The following is a 22,503-nucleotide window of genomic DNA, read 5'->3' on the forward strand; positions in this document are numbered from 1 at the left end:
TACATAGCCATACACCATTAATAAACTTAACAAAATTTAAAAATACCCTAATATCATCTTAGTACCCAATCCATATTCAAATTTCCCCCAATTATTCCCAAAATGTCTTTTATAGTAAGATCCAAACATGAACTGTGCATTCCATTTTATTATGTCTCCAAAGTCTCTTTTAACACATTTTTGACTGGAGATGTATTATGGCCACAGGTGTTAGTTTCTGCAAAAATCCCCCAGTCAATAATGTGTTAACCTAGAATCGAGGTCCCCCCTATTTTTTTTATACTGACTTTTTAAAAAAATAAATTTATTTATTTATTTTTGGCTGCATTGGATCTTCGTTGCTGCTTGCGGGCTTTCTCTAGTTGTGGTGAACGGGGGCTACTCTTCGTTGCGGTGCGTGGGCTTCTCATTGTGGTGGCTTCTCTTGTTGTGGAGCATGGGCTCTAGGTGTGCAGGCTTCAGTTGTTGTGGCACATGGGCTCAGTAGTTGTGGCTTGCGGGCTCTAGAGCACAGGCTCATAAGTTGTGGCACATGGGCTTAGTTGCTCCGTGGTGTGTGGGATCTTCCTGGACTAGGGATCGAACCCGTGTCCCCTACATTGGCAGGCGGATTCTTAACCACTGTGCCACCAGGGAAGTCCCTCATAGTGACTTTTTGAAAAGAACAGGCCAGCTGTCTCACAGAATGTCACATTCCACACTCTGGATTTGTCTGATTGCTTCCTCACTGAAACATTTAACTTGTTTCACTATCCCTTGTATTTCCTATAAACTGACAGATACAAAAGGCTTGATTCAATGATTCAGGTGTTCTTTCTTGGGTTTTTTTTTTTTTTGTGGTACGCGGGCCTCTCACTGTTGTAGCCTCTCCCGTTGTGGAGCACAGGCTCCGGACGTGCAGGCTCAGCGGCCATGGCTCACGGGCCCAGCCCCTCCGCGGCATGTGGGATCTTTCCGGACCGGGGCACGAACCCGTGTCCCCTGCATCGGCAGGCGGACTCTCAACCACTGCGCCACCAGGGAAGCCCTCTTGTTTGTTTTTAATTTTTTATTTTTGGCTGCATTGGGTCTTTGTTGCTGCACACGGGCTTTCTCTAGTTGCGGCGAGTGGGGGCTAGTCTTCGTTGCAGTGCACATGCTTCTCATTGCGGTGGCTTCTCTTGTTGTGGAGCACGGGCTCTAGGAGCGTGGGCTTCAGTAGTTGTGGCATGCAGGCTCTGTAGTTGTGACTCACGGGCTCTACAGCTCAGGCTCAGTAGTTGTGGTTCACGGGCTTAGTTGCTCCCCGGCATGTGGGATCTTCCCGGACCAGGAATTGAACCCGTGTCTCCTGCATTGGCAGGCAGACTCTTAACCACTGCATCACCAGGGAAGTCCATTTGAGGTGTTTTTCTTTTTCTTTTTTTAGTGTAAAAACAAATGCTTACATTTTTAATAATTTTTTTTAGGTTTTGATAATTTTTAAAAAATTGAAGTATAGTTGATTTATAATGTTAGTTTCAGGTGTATGGCAAAGTGATTCAGTTATGTGTATATATATTCTTTTTCAGATTTGTCTCCACTATATGTTATTACAAGATATTGAATATAGTTACCTGTGCTATACAGTAGGTTCTTGTTGGCTATCTATTTTATATATAGTAGTGTGTATATGTTAATCCCAAATTCCTAATTTATCCCTCTCCCCCCTTTCCCTTTTGGTAACCATAAATTTGTTTTCCATGGCTATGAGTCTATTTCTGTTTTATAAATAAGTTCATTTGTATCATATTTTAGATTCAAAATATAAGTGATATCATATGATATTTATCTTTCTCTGTCTTACTTCACTTACTATGATAATCTCTAGGTCCATCCATGTTGCTGCAAATGGCATTATTTATTCTTTTTTATGGCTGAGTAATATTCCATTGTATATATGTACCACATCTTTTTTATCCATTTATCTGTCGATCAACATTTAGGTTGGTTCCATGTCTTGGCTACTGTAAATAGTGCTGCTATGAACATTGGGGTGCATGTATCTTTTCAAATTACAGTTTTCTCTGCATATATGACCAGGAGTGGGATTGCTAGATCATATGGTAGCTCTAATTTTAGTTTTTTAAGGAACCTCCATACTGTTCTCCATAGTGGCTGCACCAGTTTGCATTCCCACCAACAGTGTAGGAGGGCTCCCTTTTCTCCACACCCTCTCTAGCATTTATCATTTGTAGATTTTTTGATGATGGCCATTCTGACTGGTTCAATGATTCAGTTTAAATAACTTTGGGACTTCCCTGGTGGTGCAGTAGTTAAGAATCCAATGCAGGAGACATAGGTTCGATCCCTGGTCTGGGAAGATCTCACACTGCGGAGCAACTAAGCCTGTGCGCCAGAACTACTGAGGCCTGCACGCTCTAGAGCCCGCATGCCACAACTACTGAGCCCACATGCTGCAACTACTGAAGCCCATGCACCTACTGCCGGTACTCCACAACAATAGAAGCTACTGCAATGAGAAGCCTGAGCACCACAGTGAAGAGTAGCCCCCACTTGTTGCAACTAGAGAAAGCCCATGCGCAGCAATGAAAACCCAACACAGCCCAAAAAAATAATAAATAAATAAGTAAATAAATAAATAACTTTGGCAAGAATACTTCAAGAGGTGATCCTGTGTACTTTATATTGCATCATACTGGATGAACATAATGTCTCATTATCCCACTAAGGCTAAATTTACTAACAAAGTTAAAGTGGGGCCCATGAGATCTCAGCATTGTAAAGTTTTCCCCTTCTGATTAGAGGTAATCCTTTGGCACTGTGGAACCTGATCAACATTTCACCTAATTGTGTTAGTATCCACTGATGATCCTTAATTACTTTATTAGGACTGTCAAGTGGTGATTTTCTAATTCTATCAATTCTGTATTTATTAGCTGGCATATTTTCTGTAAAGAAGAGCTTTCTCTCTTTAACTGGGGCCATTTGATTACATTAAACTGCAGTTCTTACTGAAAAGGAAGGATAAATATTTATTTCCCTTTAATTAGTTTTCAGAAGAAAGAGCTGGTGAAAAGTATTCATCAATAGTGACAGATGATTATTATTTTATTTTATTTTTGTTCTCTTTTTTGTAAGATTCATTATGAGCTTGTAGATGTTTACATGTTCAGTGCACTTTAATCAATTACAATAAATTATTCTTTTTAATGCTAAAATATTCCAATTCTGGTCAGTGGGAGTCTCTTCAGGCTTGATTGCTTCCTTGCTTCTGTTACAACATGCCTCAGGATCACCTTGTGCTTTCCTTGCCCTAGATCATGCATCCTCAATAAAATTGGTTCTTGGTGAAAGTGAAAAAACTTAGATATTCCACTGGTTTGTGGTCCATCAAATGGCTACAATACATAAACAGACATAAAGTTTATCTGTGGTATTAAAATTTCAGGTGGTGGGGAGTGATTGGAGGAAAAAAGTCTAAAAAGGCTCTGTAGGAGGGGGTGTGATTTTAGTAAAAAAAAAAAAAGAAGGTTAAAAAACATGGGCCTAGACCAGGAATCCAACCATGGAATCCTGGTTGCTTTTACTGGGGAATGATATGTAGAGACCAAAATCTAGGTGCCAAGGGAGCTCATTGATACTCTTTCTAATGCATGATATTAGAAAAAGCATTAAAAAATGGAATTCATATTGATATTTTCAATTCAAATTTAACATTACAGCACTTTAAAAATCTTCTGAATTTATATTTATATATAATTTATCTGACTTTGAGAATTCTTATTCCTAATAACAGAAACATAATTACTTATTTGCATCACTCTATTATATGTGTGTGTGCATATGACATATGTTTCAAAATAGTATCAATATCACTACTAACAATTAAACCACTGAATAAGGATTAAAATTATTTTATATTTCTTTTTGTTCCACTGAAGGATTTACAGTCAAAGTACAGTATTCCAAAGTTATTTGAAAAATTATTTTCCCTGTGTGATTATGTTACTATTTTGATATAAAGTTAGGGTAATTTCTTTCCATTTTTTTTTCCAATTTTAGGATTCACTTCTTTTGATTTAGTCTTATATTTTGAAAAACATTTACAGGTTCACAAGTCAAAGGTTTATAAAAAGGCATATTCAGAGGAAGTTCCTTTTTCTTCATGCCCTTCAGCCCCATTCCTATTGCTGTCCAGTGGTAAACATTTTTATTAGTTTCTGGTGTTTACTTTTATCATTTCTTTTTGCAAATATGTATATTTTCCCCTTATTTCCCCTCCTTATAGAATAGGTAACATACTATCAACACTATTCTGCACCTTTTTTTATCCACTTAACAATATATCCTGGAGATTACTTCATATCAAAACATATAGACCTTCCTCATTAGTTTTAACAGATCCATAGTACTCATTTGAGTGGACATACCACTGTTTATTCAACCACTCTTGTACTGAAGAACTTTGGGGTTGTTTCCAAAAATAATAAATAAACAACATAAATTACGTCACAATAACTGTATACAAATGTTATTTCAACTTTGTGTACAGTAGCTTCAGAATAGATTCCTAAAATTGTATTATTAGATAAGAGAGTAACTGTATCTGTAATTCTCTGAGATATTACAAAATTTACCTTCATATGGGGTTGTACCATTTTGCACTCCCACCATGTATGGAACTGCCTCTCTCATTATAGACTTGTCAAGAGAATGTGTTATCAAACTTTTGGATTTTTTACAATCTAATAGGTGAGATATGATATCTCAGTGTAGTTTTATTTATTTTTTTTTTAATTTTTTAAAATTTTTATTTATTTATTTATTTTTGGCTGTGTTGGGTCTTCATTGCTACACGCGGGCTTTCTCCAGTTGCGGCAAGCAGGGGCTACTCTTCGTGGTGGTGTGCGGACTTCTCATTGTGGTGGCTTCTCTTGTCGTGGAGCATGGGCTCTAGGTTTGCACGGGCTTCAGTAGTTGTGGCACACGGGCTCAGTAGCTGTGGATCGTGGGGTCTAGAGCACAGGCTCAGTGGTGGTGCACGGGCTTAGTTGCTCTGTGGCATGTGGGATCTTCCCAGACCAGGGATCGAACCCGTGTCCCCTGCATTGGCAGGCGGATTCTTAACCACTGCACCACCAGGGAAGTCCCTCAGTGTAGTTTTAATTTGCATATTTCTTATGATCAAGGTTGAGCATCATTTCACATGTGTAACAGCCACCTGTATTTCTTTCTTTGTAAACTATCCTTTTTCAAAAATCACACTTTTGGTCTTTTCCTTTCTGATATGTAAAAGTTCTCCGTATTTTAGGATGATTAAGCCTATATGTGATATAAATTGCAGAAAAAATTTTTCCTTGCTTATGATGTTGCTATTGGTTTTACAACATATAAAAAAATGTTTATATGGCTTAGTTTATCAATCTTTTCCTATTGTTTCCCAAATTTGAGTTTGAGTCAGAATTAGGTTCTCCTTACTTTCAGGTGATAAAGGAATTTATCACCATCACCCCTGCTTACTTTTAGTACTTGCATGATTTTTTAAAATTATTATTATTGAAGGGAAAGCCACATAACATAAAGCTAACCATCTTAAAGTGTATAATACTGTGGCATTTAGCACATCAACAATGTTGTGCCACTGCCACCTTATCTAGTTCCAAAACTAGATAAGTTTTCATCACCCCAAAAGAAAACCCCATATCCATTAAGAAGTCACTCCTGGGCTTCCCTGGTGGCGCAGTTGTTGAGAGTCCGCCTGCCGATGCAGGAGACACGGGTTCATGCCAGGAAGATCCCACATGCTGCGGAGCAGCTAGGCCCGTGAGCCATGGCCACTGAGCCTGCGCGTCCGGAGCCTGTGCTCCACAACGGGAGAGGCCACAGCAGTGAGAGGCCCATGTACCGCAAAAAAAAAAAAAAAAAAAAAAAAAAAGAAGTTACTCCTCATTCTACCCTACCTTCAACCCCTGGAAACCACCAATTTGCTTTCTATCTCTATTCTAGTTCTTTCATATAAATGGAATCATACAATATGTGACTTTTTCTGTCTGGTTTCTTTCACTTGCCGTGTTTTTGAGGTTCATCCATATAGCAACATATATCAGTACTTCATTCCTTTTTATAGTTCAGTAACATTCTATGTATGTATGTATATACCACATTTTGTTTACCCATTCACGTACATTTCAGTTGTTTCCACCTTTTGACTGTTGTGAATAGTGTCACCATAAACTTTTGTGTGTAAATATTTGTTAGAGTACCTGTTTTCATTTCTTTTGAATATATACCTGGGAGTGGAATTGCTGGGTCAGATAGTAACTCTATATTTAGCTTTTTGAGGAATTGTCAAACTGTTTTCCACCAGGGCTGCACCATTTTACATTTCCCCCAGCAATGTACAAAAATTCTAATTTGTTCATACCATTACTAACACTTTTCTGCTCGCTCTTTCTCTTTTTAAATTATAGCCATCCTAGTGGGTGTGAAGTGGTACCTCATTGTGGCTTTGATTTGCATATCCCTGATGGTTACTGAGGGTGAGCATTATTTCATGTGCTTCTTGGCTATTTGTATATCTTCTTTGAAGAAGTGTCTATTTAAGTCCTTTGCTCACTTTTAAGTTGGGTTGTTTGTCTTTTTGCTGTTGAATTGTTATATTATGGACCTTTATCAGATATATGATTTGCAAATATTTTCTCCCTTTCTATAGACTGTCTTTTCCCTTTCTTTCATGTTCTTTGATGCACAAAAAGTTTAAATTTTGGTGAAGTCCAATTTATCTATTTTTTCCCCTTTTGTTACTTGTGCTTTTGGTCTGTCTAAGAATCCATTAGCTAACTCTTAAGGTCATGAAGATTTATCTTATGTCTTGTAAGAGTTGTACAGTTTTAGCTCTTATATTTAGGCCATTTATCCATTTTGAGTTAACTTTAGTACATGGTATGAGGTGGGGGAGGTCCATCTTCATTCTTTTGCATATGGGTATCCAGTTGTTCTAGCACCATTTATTGAAGAGACAATTCTTTCCCCATTAAATGGTCTTAGCAACATTGTTGAAAATCAACTGGCCATGGAAGTATGGGTTTATTTTTGGACTCTTGATTCTATTCCATTGGTCTCTAACTTTATCCTTATGGCAATCCCACACTGTTTGGATTACTGTAGCTTTGTAGTAAGTTTTAATATCAGAAGATGTGAGTCCTCCGACTTTTTCTTTTTCAAAATTATTTTGACTATTCAGGTCCCCTTGCAATCCCATATAAACTTGAGGGTCAGCTTTTCCATTTCTACAAAAAAGTGCATTGGAATTCCAATAGGGATTGCATTTAATCCAGAGATCTCTTTGGGGAGTACTGTCATCCTAAAAATGTTATGTATTCTACATGAACATGGAATGTCTTACCATTTATTTAGGTCTTCTTTAATTTATTTCAGCAATGTTTTACAGTTTTCAGTGTACAAGTCTTTAAACTTCTTGGTTAAATTTTGCTCCCAGGTACTTTATTCTTTTGGATGCTATTATAAATGGTATTGTTTTCTTAATTTCCCCTTTGGATTGTTCATTGCTGGTGTATAGAAACACAACTGATTTTTGTGAGTTGATCTTGTACCCTGAAACACTGTTGAATTTGTTCATTAGTTCTGGTAGTTCTTTTGGGGTTTCTTTTCCATTTTCTCTATATAGGATTATGTCCTCTGTGAATAGCGACAGTTTTACTTCTTCCTTTCCGATTTAGGTCCTTTTTTTTTTTTTTTTTTGCCTAACTGCTCTCCCTAAAACTTCCAGTACAATATTGAATAGCAGTGGTGAAAGTGGGCATCCTTGTCTTGCTCCTGATCTTACAGGGAAAACTTTCAGTCTCTCACCACTGAGTATGATTTGTGCTGTGTTTTTGTTTTGTTTTTTAATATTTATTTATTTATTTGGCTATGCTGGGTCTTAGTTGCAGCACACAGGATCTTCGCTGTCTCGTGTGGGATCTTTGATGTGGCATGTGGGATCTTTGGTTGCAACATTTGGGCTCCTTTAGTTGTGGCATGCAGGCTCCTCTCGTTGCAGTATGCGGGATCCCTGACCAGGGATCGAACACCAGCCCTTTGCATTGTGAGCACGGAGTCTTAACCACTGGACCACCAGGGAAGTCCCTAGGGGTTGTTTATAAATGTCCTTTATAGCATTGAGGAAGTTTCTTTCTGTTCCTAGCTCAGTGAGTGTTGGGTTTTGCCAAATGCTTTTCCACATCAATTCACATGATTGGTTTTTTTCTCTCTTTGTTCTATTAATGTAGTGTATTACATTGACATGTTTTCTTATGTTGAATCACCCTTGCATTCCTGAGATAAATCTCACTTGATCATGGTGTAGTATAATCCTTTTAATGTGTACTGTTGGATTTGGTTTGCTAATATTTTGTTGAGAATTTTTTTTGTGGGGGGGGATTGTTGAAAATTTTTGCCTCTCTACTCATAGGGGAAATTAGTCTGTAGTTTTCTTTTCTTTTCTTTTTAAATTTATTTATTTATTTATTTATTTATGGCTATGTTGGGTCTTCATTGCTGCGTGGGCTTTCTCTAGCTGTGGCAAGCAGGGGCTACTCTTCGTTGTGGTGCATGGGCTTCTCATTGCAGTGGCTTCTCTTGTTGTGGAGCATGGGCTCAAGGCATGCAGGCTTCAGTAGTTGTGGCGTGCAGGCTTCAGTAGTTGTGGCTCATGGGCTTCAGTAGTTGTGGCTCACAGGCTTAGCTGCTCTGCAACTTAGATGCACGTGGGAATCTTCCCAGACCAGGGCTCGAACCTATGTCCCCTGCATTGGCAGGCAGATTCTTAACCACTGCACCACCAGGGAAGCCCTGTAGTTTTCTTTTCTTAGGGTGTCTTTGTCTGGCTTTGGTATCAGGGTAATGCTGACTTCACAGAAAGTGTTTCCTCCTCTTATATTTTTTGGAAGAGGGTGAGTAGGACTGGGGCTAATTTTTCTTAAATATTTGGTAGAATTCACCAGTGAAGCCATCTGGTCTTGGACTTTTCTTTGTTGAGAAGTTTTTGCTATTGATTCAGTCTTTTTCCTTGTTATAGGTATGTTCAGATTTTCTATTTCTTCTTGAGTCGGTTTTTAGAGTTTATTTCTAGGAATTGTCCTTTTCATCTATGTTATCTAATTTGTTGGCATACAATTGTTCATGGTACTCTCTTACAATCCTTTTTATTTCTGTAAGGTCAATAGCAATGTTTGAATTGATGGCGATTAGCTTCAATAACATACAAACACTCTGTTGCTATAAAGCTCAGTCCCCACCTTGTTATTGTCATAAATTATCATATATCTTTGTACATTGTGTGCCCATTAAAACAGACATAATGATTGGTTTATTCATTTGCGTGTTGTCACATATGAAACAAAAAGACAAAAAGGGGAGCTACAAACCAAAAATACAATAATGCTGGCTCTTAGATTTACCAGTGTAGCTACTTTTACCAGAGTTCTTTATTTTTTTCTTCTTTCTTTCTTTTTTTTTTTGAGTTCTTTATTTTTTGATATGGCTTCAAATTTCTGTTTAGTGTCATTTTAGCCAAAAAGCCTCCTTTTAGCATTTCTTGTAGGCAGATCTACTACTGACAAAATCCTTCAGCTTAAAGATGTTACTGGAAAACTACTAGAGCTAAACAATGAATTTGGTAAACTAGCAGGATACAAAATTAATGCACAGAAATCTCTTGCATTCCTATACACTAATGATGAAAAATCTGAAAGTGAAATTAAGAAAACACTCCCACTTACCATTGCAACAAAAAGAATAAAATACCTAGGAATAAACCTACCTAAGGAGACAAAAGATCTGTATGCAGAAAACTATAAGACAATGATGGAAGAAATTAAAGATGATACAAATAGATGGAGAGATATATCATGTTCTTGGATTGGAAGAATCAACATTGTGAAAATGAGTCTCTACCCAAAGCAATCTACAGATTCAATGCAATCGCTATCAAACTACTGCTGGCATTTCTCACAGAACTAGAACAAAAAATTTCACAATTTGTATGGAAACACAAAAGACCCCGAATAGCCAAAGCAATCTTTAGAAAGAATAACAGAGCTGGAAGAATCAGGCTCCCTGACTTCAGACTATAGTACAAAGCTATAGTAATCAAGATAGTACGGTACTGGCACAAAAACATAAATATAGATTAATGGAACAGGATAGAAATCCCAGAGATAAACCCATGCACATATGGTCACCTTATCTTTGATAAAGGAGGCAAGAATATTCAATGGAGAAAAGACAGTCTCTTTAATAAGTGGTGCTGGGAAAACTGGACAGCTACATGTAAAAGAATGAAATTAGAACACTCCCTAACACCACACATAAAAATAAACTCAAAATGGATTAAAGACCTAAATGTAAGGCCAGACACTATCAAACTCTTGCAGGAAAACACAGGCAGAACACTCTATGACATAAATCACAGCAAAATTCTTTTTTGACCCACCTCCTAGAGAAATGGAAATAAAATAAAAAATAAACAATTGGGACCTAATGAAACTTCAAAGCTTTTGCACAGCAAAGGAAACCATAAACAAGATGAAAAGACAACCCTCAGAATGGGAGAAAATATTTGCAAATGAAGCAACTGACAAAGGATTAATCTCCAAAATTTACAAGCAGCTCATGCAGCTCAATATCAAAAAAACAAACAACCCAATCCAAAAATGGGCAGAAGACCTAAACAAGACATTTCTCCAAAGAAGATATACAGACTGCCAACAAACACACGAAAGAATGCTCAACATCAGTAATCATTAGAGAAATGCAAATCAAAACTACAATGAGATATCATCTCACACCAGTCAGAATGGCCATCATCAAAAAATCTACAAAAAATAAATGCTGTGAAGAAAAGGGAACCCTCCTGCACTGTTGATGGGAATGTAAATTGATACAGCCACTATGGAGAACAGTATGGAGGTTCCTTAAAAAACTAAAAATAGAACTACCATATGACCCAGCAATCCCACTACTGGGCATATACCCTACCCTGAGAAAACCATAATTCAAAAAGAGTCATGTACCACAATGTTCACTGCAGCTCTATGTACAATAGCCAGGACATGGAAACAACCTAAGTGTCCATCATCGGATGAATGGATAAAGAAGATGTGGCACATATATACAATGGAATATTACTCAGCCATAAAGAGAAACAAAATTGAGTTATTTGTAGTGAGGTGGATGGACCTAGAGACTGTCATACAGAGTGAAGTAAGTCAAAAAGAGAAAAACAAATACTGTATGCTAACACACATATATGGAATCTAAAAAAAAAAAAAAGTGGTCATGAAGAACCTAGGGGCAAGACGGGAATAAAGACGCAGACCTACTAGAGAATGGACTTGAGGACAGGGGAGGGGGAAGGGTAAGCTGGGACAAAGTGAGAGAGTGGCATGGACATATATACACTACTAAATGTAAAACAGATAGCTAGTGGGAAGCAGCCGCATAGCACAGGGAGATCAGCTTGGTGCTTTATGACCACCTAGAGGGGTGGGATAGGGAGGGTGGGAGGGAGGGAGACACAAGAGGGAAGAGATATGGGAATACATGTATAACTGATTCACTTTGTTATAAAGCAGAAACTAACACACCACTGTAAAGCAATTATACTCCAATAAAGATGTTTAAAAAAAAAATCCCTCATCTTTTGTTTATTTGGGAATGTCTTAATTTTTCCTTCATTTTTGAACAGTTTCGACAGATATAGAATTCTTGGTTGACGTTTTTTTCTTTTAGCACTTTAAATATGTCACCCCACTACTTTCTGGCCTCTATGGTTTCTGATGAGTGCCTTGTTAATCTATTAAATATCCCTTGTATGTGACAAGCTGCTTTTCTCTTGCCACTTTCAACATTTTCTCTTTGTCTTTTGACAATTTGATTACAATGTATCTCAATGTAGATCTCTTTGCATTTACCCTTCTTGAAGTTTGAACTATTTGGACACATAGACTTGTGTCTTTATCAAATATGAGAAGTTTTCAGCTATTTTTTCTTCAAAAATTTTTTCTGCCTCTTTCTCTCTCTCTTCTCCTTCTGGGATTTCCATTATACATACAGTGGTATGTTTTATGGTGTCCCACAGTATCTTTGGCTCTGTTCACTTTTCTTCATTCTTTTTTATTTCTTCTCCTCAGACTGGATAACTTCAACTGACCTACCTTTTCTTTTGGCTGGAACACTATTTTTATTATAACATGTTTATACATCTGCAGGTAGAAGAAAAAAGTTTTTACCCTCCATTAAACAGAATGGCTTACCCCCACCCCACCCCACCCACATCACTTGATTATGGTTATGGTTCAACAGATGCATTTTTCAAAGGATCATTTACTCATTAAGCCTCAAAGGAATTCTGTAGCCATTCCTTGTTACTTAATAAATTCAAAATTTGTAAATGTATATTTCTTCTCCCTTTTGTTATGCTTTTACCATTCCGTACTTCAAACTTACCCTTTCCCATACTGTCTTAATTAGTGAGATCCTGCTAAACACCTAGTAAATGGCCACACTTAAAACAGACATGCAGAGGAAAAACATACACAATGTAGAGGTTTAAAAATTAAACATATTAGGGCTTCCCTGGTGGCACAGTGGTTGAGCGTCCGCCTGCAGATGCTAGGGACACGGGTTCGCGCCCCGATCCGGGAAGATCCCACATGCCGCGGAGCGGCTGGGCCCGTGAGCCACGGCCGCTGAGCCTGCGCGTCCGGAGCCTGTGCTCCGCAACGGGAGAGGCCGCAACGGTGAAAGGCCCGCGTACCCCCCAAAAAAAAAAAAAAAAAATTAAACAACTTAAAAAGCTAAACAATGGAAATACTATGCACCGATTTCAAAGTGTCCTCTGAGGAGGCCTGGATTCACAGACAGCCTAGGAATAGGCTGGAAGTACAGGTGGACCACTGAAACAGGGCAGCACTGTGTTCATCTGTTTTGTATACTGGCCAACTGGAGGAGGTATCTTTTGAAGAAAGGGTTCCTCAGGAAAAGTTTGAAAACCATCTCTGTGCAAACTTCAAAAAGATACGTATGTCAGCCTATGTATAGCTGCCAGCCCTTGTCTGCAGTCCTGTAGTAGGGATAGTTTTTCGTGATGTACGAATAAATTCCATTTAGGGTGAGTTGTTTATCAGGAGCCATCGTAATTGCTTGTACAATTAATTGTGCATAGGAATAAGGTGGCTTTGAATAATCCTTTGGGCTGTCTCCACCTGAAGCTTCCTTCTTATTTTCTGGCTGTGAGTTGTCGGCCATTAAATTGAGGTCAGATGGTACCACATGGCCCGTTTTGTACCCTGAAGACCCTGCTCCCCAGAGGGCTGGATGGACAGGAGTTCACAGCACTGATGGTTCCTGTGGGGGAGGGGAGGGGGCTGATGAGGTGGGCCATGGTGTCTGGAATGTTGATGGTCAGTGGGGAGATGTGAGCCTGCACGGGCTTCACCAGGGACTCGGGCGCTTCCTGTTTCTCCCTCTCCTTGCTGGACAGGGCAGTGAAGGTGAGTGATCTTGACGTTTGTGCTTGGGAACCTGAATGTGCACATGCACGGCAGCTGCAGCGGCGGCACCCCGCGCCTTTGGAACACGCCGTCCACGCACATGCCATTCTTGCCAAGGCAGCACAGGTAGAAGTTGCCACCCGCATCGGGCCCGGGCTGCGCCGACGGCTCCAGGGCCGCCCCAGGATGGCCGCTGCCGCCGCCGCCCGGGGGCGTTAAGATCTCGAGGTGGCGCTGCAAGATGAAGCTCGAGTGGCCCATGCTCACGTCCACCGAGCCCCGCGACAAGTTTCGCCCGATGGTCACCGAGCGCTTCTTCATCAGGTACTCGAACTTGCAGCCCTCGAGGCGAGCCACTGCCCAGCCACCCGGTGGGGACCCGCCCGCCCCCAGCGCCGCCGCCCGCGGGAGGCCCGCCCACGCCCGGCAACACCGCGGCCGCTGCCATGGGCCTGCGAGGGCCCGGGCCGCCTTCCAACGCCGCCACTGAGCTGAGGGCCGAGTGAGGCCGAGGGCCGAGCGAGGCCGCCGGCCGGCGAGCTGCAAGTGGCGGCAAGGGGCGGGACACACGCAGCGTGCCAGCGTCAGGCCATGACTGACGGCGGCGCCCGCCTTGACCTATCTTTAAGTTTGCTGATTTTTAATTCTGCCTGCTCAAACCTTCTAAGAAGTCCTCCAGTAAATTTTTCATTTCTGTTATTTGCTTTTCAACCCCAGATTTTCTGTTTGGTTCCTTTTAATATATATATATTTTAAAAAATAAATTTATTTATTTTTGGCTGCATTGGGTCTTCCTTGCTGTGCCCAGGTTTTCTCTAGTTGCAGTGAGCAGGGGCTACTCTTCGTTGCAGTGTGCAGGCTTTTCTCATCGCGGTGGCTTCTCTTATTGTGGAGCACAGGGCTCTAAGCGTGTGGGCTTCAGTAGTTGCAGCACACGGGCTCAGTAGTTGCAGCACGCGGGCTCAGTAGTTGTAGCATGTGGGCTCAGTAGTTGTGGCATGCAGGCTCAGTAGTTGTGGCTCACAGGCTGTAGAGCACAGGCTTAGTAGTTGTGGTACACGGGCTTAGTTGCTCCGTGGCATGTGGGATCTTCCCAGACCAGGGATCGAATCCATGTCCCCTGCATTGGCAGGTGGATTCTTAACCACTGTGCCACCAGGGAAGTCCTCCAACTCCCTTTTTTTTTTTTTTTTTTTGAGATGATCATATGGTTTTTTTCTTCTTCCATTTGTTGACATGGAGTATCACATTGATTGATTTGCATATATTGAAGAATCCTTGCACCCCTGGGATAAATCCCACTTGATCATGGTGTATGATCCTTTTAATGTGTTGTTGGATTCTGTTTGCTAGTATTTTGTTGAGGAGTTTTGCATTTATATTCATCAGTGATATTGGTCTGTAATTTTCTTTTTGTGTAGTATCTTTGTCTGGTTTTGGTATCAGGGTAATGGTGGCCTCATAGAATGAGTTTGGGAGTGTTCCTTCCTCTGCAGTTTTTTTGGAAGATTTTGAGAAGGATGGGTGTTAGCTCTTCTCTAATTGTTTGATAGAATTCACCTGTGAAGCCATCTGGTCCTGGACTTTTGTTTGTTGGAAGATTTTTAATCACAGTTTCAATTTCATTACTTGTGATTGGTCTGTTCATATTTTCTATTTCTTCCTGGTTTAGTCTTGGAAGGTTATACCTTTCTAAGAATTTGTCCATTTCTTCCAGGTTGTCCATTTTATTGGCATAGAGTTGCTTATAGTAGTCTCTTAGGATGCTTTGTATTTCTGCAGTGTCTGTTGTAACTTCTCCGTTTTCATTTCTAATTTTATTGATTTGAGTCTTCTCCCTCTTTTCCTTGATGAGTCTGGCTAAAGGTTTATCAGTTTTGTTTATCTTCTCAAAGAACCAGCTTTTAGTTTTATTGATCTTTGCTATTGTTTTCTTTGTTTCTGTTTCATTTATTTCTGCTCTGATCTTTATGATTTCTTTCCTTCTACTAACTTTCCAACTCCATTTCTTAAAGGCTGTCTTTCCCCTAGTATTTTTAAATGCTAACTTCAACTATTTCTGGATTTTCTACTTTGTTTGCTTGGTCTCTGTTTATTCATGTACCAATACTACACTGTTTTTATTATAGAAGTTTTATAAAATGTTTTAAAATCTGGTAGGGCCAGCATGACTTCACTGCTCTTCTTTTCAAGATTTCCTTGGCTATTCTTGCTTGTTTTTTTTTTGTTTTTTTTTTTTAATGACAACTTCAAAATCAATTTGTCTGACTTTAGAAAAACAGTACTATTTTTACTGAGATCACATTAAATTTATAAGTTAACTTTGGAAGGAGTGATCGTTCTATGCTTTTGAGTTAACCTATGCAATTAAACATTTTTTCAAGTCTACTTTTTCAGAGTGCCTATCTTTTTAATTTATTACTCATGTTCTAGGAAGCATGGGAGTGGGGGCAGAGATAGTGGTACAAGATAAGAGTATTCTCCATACCTGCAGATGCCTGTGCTTGGGCATCAGTGTGGCGCTGGCAGACTCTACTCAAGAATTCACTCACTTGACGCAGGGAAAGGGCATTATGCAGTGTTTCCAGGGGGTAAATGGTAGGCACCATGGAGCACCCTTCAAATCCTGTTAGAAAAGAGATGGGCAAAGTCAATGTTATTCCTGCTGGATATACCCCAACTGGCCAAGGAAGCATGGAGGGTCCCTGAGAACCATCAGGAGTGTCTGCGGCTTTTGGAGTGTGGGGTATCCAAGATTCTCAGGAGAGGGAACTCTTTAGAGCCCCTACAGGAGTCTATTTCTGTCACCTCCAGATTTTCTAAAAAGTCTTCCTGCTAAGGCCTCTGGGTGAATCAAATCACCTCTTATCCTACCTATGGAAAGCCTGCAATATTCCATGGAAAAATCAACAGAATCCCAATGAGGTAAGCACCTACACTCCTCTTGTACTTTCTGGGGGAAATAAAACAAAGGTCCAGAGGTAAGGGGTGAAATTGTAGGTCTAAATGAGAGGTAGGGAGGTCATGGAGCTGGGAAAAAACAGCAGATTTCAGGGATCATGTACAAGAGAACCAGATTACGGAGGAGGGCTTGGGATCTGAGGAGGGGTTCATGCAGATTTAGGATATGGGTAGAAAGGCTAGAATATTGGAAGCAGGAGGGCATGCAATACACATGAAGCTCAGCTCAGGAAAACCGCATGTATGAACAGGTTGGGGGATGGAAGTTCTTTCTTGGTTATTTTCATCACTTCAAAGCTTCTTTCCTCTGCTCTCACTGAAGACCCCAGACTTGCTAGTATTTCTCTATTCCTTCAGGAAAATGAGGCAAACCCCCTAGAAAAAAGAATAAATACCGATTCTCTGCTCTGAACCCAACAATTCCAATGTAGATCTACATTGTAGGGTGAAGGGTAAACCTAAATGTGTAACTCTAATCCCAGGGCCTGTTGATGAAAAAAAAAATGCCCCCATTAGAGGATCAAGAAGCATACATCTCAACCACTTTTTTAGTCCCCAATATTTCCTATGCTTCCTTTATATCTCCTTAAATGGATTAAAGGTAGGCAGGACAGCAATATCTATTCAAGACACAGCTTCCTGTCTGACAATGATTAAAACCTATATAACTAAAAAGGATTATACCTGACCATCTTCTAACCTTCAGCCCTTGTTTTCTTCAAGTATTCAATTGAGACCTCTATGCCTCAATTTCCCCCTGTACTCTAGTGGCAGGAGGGCAGGAGAGGTACAGTCTCCAGCTTCTCAGAACTGCTAGAAAAACACTTGGATTTGAAGATGGTGGTAGTAGAGGGTCATAGAGATAAGAATAGATTCCAGGGCAAGAGACTACTCCTGTACCAAATAGCACTGGGAATAGGTAACATTAGGAGGCAGTGAGGAAGGAGAACAGGAAGGGGAGGAGCAGCCAACGCTACAGCTACCAGGCAGCCTGGCCCCAATCCCATCCAAGCAACTAAATGCAAGTCACATAACCTTAGAGTAAATAGGAGAAAGGAATAGGTGGGCTCTCCTGCCAAAAGTGCAAGAAGCAAAGCAGTCAGTCCCAGCCAGGGTAGTGGCAGCAGCCAGCTTGGTGGCAGGGGGTACCGTAGAGGCACTCAGGATCATCCTGGCCTGAGCGCAGCCAGTTCCGGAAGAGGCGCAGGTGGTAGGAGCACTGGTGCAGGTGATGCGCCAGCGTGGCATCCAAGGAGACTGGCCAGCCCCCTGTGCAGTCAGAGGAAAAACTGCGCAGCAACCGGACCACAGGGTGCTGGTCATCCAGCAGCTCTTGGAGGGGTTGGGGGAACCACGGCAGGAAGCACAAAGATAAAGAAAGAGAAGAGGGAGAGACAATAAGGGGGGTACTGGATGACATAAGCATTCCTGGGAGGTGGGGCCACTCAGCTCCAAGGTGAGGTAAGAGAGAAGCAGAGATGGTCAGAGCCACAGGACATGTCTTGCAGGGGAGAAGAGTATTGGCATCATGCTAAAAGAAGTCTAAAATAAGTGAGTCTAGAAGAAGGGGCACGTGAGACCTCATCATACAGCAGGCCCTCTCCTTTCTCGTTGTGCACAATTCAGTCAGTGCTTGCAGACAGCAGTCACATCGTTCTGGATGGGGTGAGCTGGCAGTTTTGTAGCTAGGAACTCCAGTGTCCCCAATCATTCTTGGGCAAACCCTAGTTAGGGCTTGTTTCTCAAACAAATGTATTTATGAGGTTGGGATAGAGATGAAAAGATTTGAAGTCACTCAGAGAAGAGGGTCAAGAGTGGTATACGTTATCAAGATAAAATTTGAAGCTAAAAAAGCTCCTGAGGACTCAGGCTGGGCTCCCTGGACCAGACTCTAAGATAGCCACAGACAAGGCTTGTGTTAGGTAACTGACGTAGATTAGCAGGAAACCAGGTGTCCTTTAAAACAGCATGTAAAAAACGGAATCAATATGTGAAAATGCCAATATTGATTAATTATCCTTCATTCTTGTTCAAATACATAGACTTTTAAAAAAACGTTTGCATAAGTCTTAAGGGACACTGTATCAATTATAGAAGCCAAAAGAAATAATTTTATATTTTCTTCCCACTGCTGGTGAGTTTAACTGCACTTTGTTCAGCTAGACGAGTGGAAAAGCTTTAATCCGAAACTACTTACTATCTTAGCTGGTTGGCAAACTTTGTGGATATATGTGATTCAGCTGCAAATGGTTGAAGGCAGTGAAAGGCATGTGGAAGGGGGTTTAAGAGGAACAGTAGGAAAAAGATCTTGGGGAAGAGGTACGGGGTCTTAACTGATAACAGGAATATGGTACAGAGAAAGTAGGATCAAGGTAGCTGAGGATGACTGCTCAGAACCCCCAGACCAGAATGGGCTCCACAGGGTGATCCCATGAGACTATGGTTTCCAGAGACCTTAGTCTGGATGTCAAGAGAGATTTCTGTACCAATGGTCATACAGTTGTGTGGGTCCCTAGAAGAGAATGAGCTTGGGAGATCGGGTGGGTACACTCTGACATTCTGGATGAGGGAGAGACACAGTCTCTTTCCCACTATATTAGTTCACCTTGGTAAGTTCAGCATGCGGTTTACTAATGGGCCATACTTATATACTTGATGTAGTCACAGGATGTGACAGAAGCTTATCAGGAATAGAGGGAGGGATGGGCTGAGGGGTGTTCTCCCATCAAAGCAAGGAAGTAGCACTGCCTTGCCTCCTTTCCAAAGCCAGATCCAGTTCTTCCAGCTGCTATTTCAAAGCCACACATCATGGCAAAGAGATGGTGGTGATGGACAGTAGGCTGGCACATTGTTGTGACTAATCTGCTGCAAGCAATTGCAGACAGAGCATCCACTCTGTAATTGCTGGGTCAGTCCAGTAACATTTGGCCATGGGGTAGAGCCCTCATATTGTCCTGAGGGCCAAATTAAATCTAGATGATCTTCAGCAAGAGACATAATAGCTCCAAATCTTTTTCTCCTAGATTCCTGCTTCTCAGGCACTTTAGCCTCCAAGCTCAAGTACAAGAAGAACAAAGGCCAGCAGAGCCCTGAGGTTGTGTGCAGGGTGCTGGAGGAGATCTTGAATTTACTCTCTTGCACTATAATTGTCCAGGTCTTTCTTCCTCTCCCCCTTTTGGTAGAATTAATTCTTCTTTACTGGTGAGGCTGCTAACCAAGCCTTCAGGGAACTAGAGGTATATAGGCTTGAGGATCTGCTTTAGGAATTTGGATCTTTTCTCACAGAGCCTAAGAGTTAGGAGAGTTGTGATTTAGCTCTGATGTCAGGGGCCCAAGTTCCTAGTACCATCTTCTGTTCCCTAAGTAACAAGTCTCATAAGTCCATATCCCAGGCTGTAGTGTTGGGGTTGGTGCCTGAGGGTCTACTCTGGAGATGACTGTGGCACGAAGGCCAGAAGAGCTTGAAGCTAACTGTGCAGGCAGTCACGCCACTCTGAATGGGAAGCTCCTGTCACAGGCACAAACAGGAGTGCAGGTGGGGGGTAGGGGTATAAACTGAGCAAGTATAAGCTAGTCAACATAGGGAGATTTCACCAGTGCCTAGTGGAGATGTATGGCCTTACTGGGCTAAAATCTAGCAGCTGCCACTGTCTAAGGAGCAGGTGATCAGCATCTAGAGTTTTTTCAGCCAGGAAGCCAAGCTAATTTTACCTCCCTCAGAGTCTTAGCTCTTGAACAGAAGAAAATCGTATCTAACAAAACTGGATTTACCTTGAAGACAAGATACAATGCGGAGAGGAACTAAGGATATAAAGGATAAAGCAAGGAGTAAGTCCTGGATTCCTCTGCCATACCCTACAAAGAGACCACAGCCCTTCAGTTTTGGGTTTACGCAAATCTCTAAACTCTCCCACCTTAGTGTGGGCAGACCCTGTTCTTCAGTATTCTTGAAATATTATTTATTCCTAAGCTCCCCCGGAATCTCCAGTAGACATCTCAACTCTTCACTTCCCCTTCTCGGAGACTGCAGTGCCATAAGTAGGCTGGGGCTGCATGGAAACCACATGGAAACCCTCAAGGCACAATTCTTTTTCCTTTACCTACCACCTCCTACTCCTTTTGTTCTTTCTTGTATCCCAAATCAATCTGGACTCCTGTTTTCTAGGCTCAGACCCTAGGTTAGTAGTGACGTAAAGCAGATGTCAGGAGCACAAGAGCCACACAAAATACACACAATGGGAGGAGATAGGAATATGGAGATGGAAAACAATATACCCAAGACTAATGCCTTTATGGGTAGGCTTGGGAACTGGGAACTGCAGCACTGCTCCAAAAGGGAAGCAAACTAGTCATCCACTCCAACAAAAGAGCTGGTGAAAAAACAGGAAGATCAAAATTACGTAAGCTGAGGAGTTGGGGAAACAAATAGAGAGAAGAAATGGGGATGATATAGGTAATACTACGCTCCTTCTAAGAAGGGGAACCATTATCATGTTTGTACAAAGCCTGGCAGTCATGTGATGGGAAAGAAAGAGGTTTAATTCATGTTTCGGTGATGATGCTGAAAAAAGTGACACAATGGTGATGATGGTGACCATGGAAATAAGACCTTGAGTGGCCCCAGGAATCGGGCAGCCAGGCTGCAGCCAAGGCTAAGGTCTGTCACAACAAGTGATATATCCCAAGAGCGACAGTTAGTGAGTGGTTCAGAGACAGCAGGGTGTGAACACAGTGGAGGGAGAGGGAAAGTCAGTGTCAGAACTCAGAGGTTAAGTGTCTAGAGGTGACATGGTGAGGAGGAATGACGTTGAGTCAGAAGCAAACGTACCGTTAGTCGGATGCTTTGCAAACGACACAGAAAATCGTTTTACGGCCGGGACAAACAAGAGCTCTGGGGAGAAAAGACATCACGGGGATTATACCCACCGCTGTCCCCACCCTCTGCTCTGGAATTTGCTCACGATATACTCTGTTCTTTACAGTTAGTATACGACCTGCTCCCACCCCCGCCCCTTAGATTCCTTACTACCACATTTCAATCTTTTCCTTTGGATAATCTCCTCTCAGGAATCCATGTGTCATCTCTACCATAATACGGTCCCACAAACAACCCTAATCTCACCACCACATCCTCTTTCTGATCATTTACAAAGAAATAAAATCTTTGTAGAAACTTTCATCACTTCCCCCAATCTCTTTCCATATCATTTTTCCTGCCTTGGCTGAACAACTTCCCCATCCCTGATTTCCTAGATCTTAATTGAGGCTCCACTGCATTCTTCCTGACCGTGGATCATCCTCCTTGGTCCCTACCCCTACAGGCCAGAATCCAGGAAAGAATACAAAGGTGGAGTAAATTGATGTAGCAGGGCTGTATGTGGCTGATTATGAAGGGATAAGCATAAATAAGTAGTATTTGTATGGCGAGAGGGAATGCAAATGGAGGGGTGGATGGGGTCTTGGTTGCTTCTCCCCTCTATAACTGATGCAGAAAACTTGTCGTAAGGCTAGTGTCAAGCGCCATCTTAAGCGTGAATTGTTCTTGAGCTGTGTCCTTGCTGGCGGACAAATGAAGAAAAGAGTTGCCCCCCAAAACCCACCCACATACCATCTCGGTGCTTCAGACTGGCAGGTGGTAGCTTTTTGCCTTGGCTGCGGGCGTAGTCCTGAAGATTCGGGGCGCTGGAGGAGCCGCCCAGCACTGTGGTGCTGAACAGCCCCGTGCACTGTGAGCCTGCAAGGCCGGGAGTGCATTAGTAGCCACGCAAAGCTGCAATTACCACACAGAAGTACGCACGATTTCACATGACAACATCAGGACACACACACATAACCATTCAGAGCCACCACCACGTGGCCACTTCACATAACCACAAACAGCTTTCACTACTGTCCACAGCCACACTGGGCAAGCAAAGTGAGGATGCTCCTGAAAGTCTACTTGGCAGATACAAGAGGCCACTACAAATACAGGGTTAGTCATATTAGGGGACTCAAAGCTACT

At 41.5% G+C, this 22,503-nt stretch overlaps 1 protein-coding gene and 1 pseudogene across 26 annotated transcripts in view; both read right to left on the bottom strand.

Moving 5' to 3' along the window:
* PPIP5K1 (diphosphoinositol pentakisphosphate kinase 1) overlaps positions 1 to 22,503 on the bottom strand; it is a 50,431-nt gene that overhangs the window by 6,615 nt on the left and 21,313 nt on the right. For 10 of the 26 annotated variants that reach the window (XM_067745074.1, XM_067745098.1, XM_067745232.1 and 7 more), the window contains 4 exons: positions 22,108 to 22,233; positions 21,328 to 21,390; positions 17,649 to 17,831; positions 16,027 to 16,164 (listed from right to left, as the gene is read on the bottom strand). In XM_067745074.1, the coding sequence (XP_067601175.1) occupies positions 16,027 to 16,164; positions 17,649 to 17,831; positions 21,328 to 21,390; positions 22,108 to 22,233 (510 nt within the window). Of the gene's footprint in view, positions 1 to 303; positions 3,381 to 7,696; positions 12,249 to 16,026; positions 16,165 to 16,722; positions 16,875 to 17,648; positions 17,832 to 21,327; positions 21,391 to 22,107; positions 22,234 to 22,503 lie in introns of those variants that run through there. The other 16 variants (XM_067745156.1, XM_067745147.1, XM_067745203.1 and 13 more) reach the window with 8 other exon arrangements.
* LOC137206978 (forkhead box protein K2 pseudogene) lies at positions 12,299 to 13,986 on the bottom strand (annotated as a pseudogene).

Source organism: Pseudorca crassidens, chromosome 1 (assembly GCF_039906515.1).
Source record: "Pseudorca crassidens isolate mPseCra1 chromosome 1, mPseCra1.hap1, whole genome shotgun sequence".
Lineage (NCBI taxonomy): Eukaryota > Metazoa > Chordata > Mammalia > Artiodactyla > Delphinidae > Pseudorca > Pseudorca crassidens.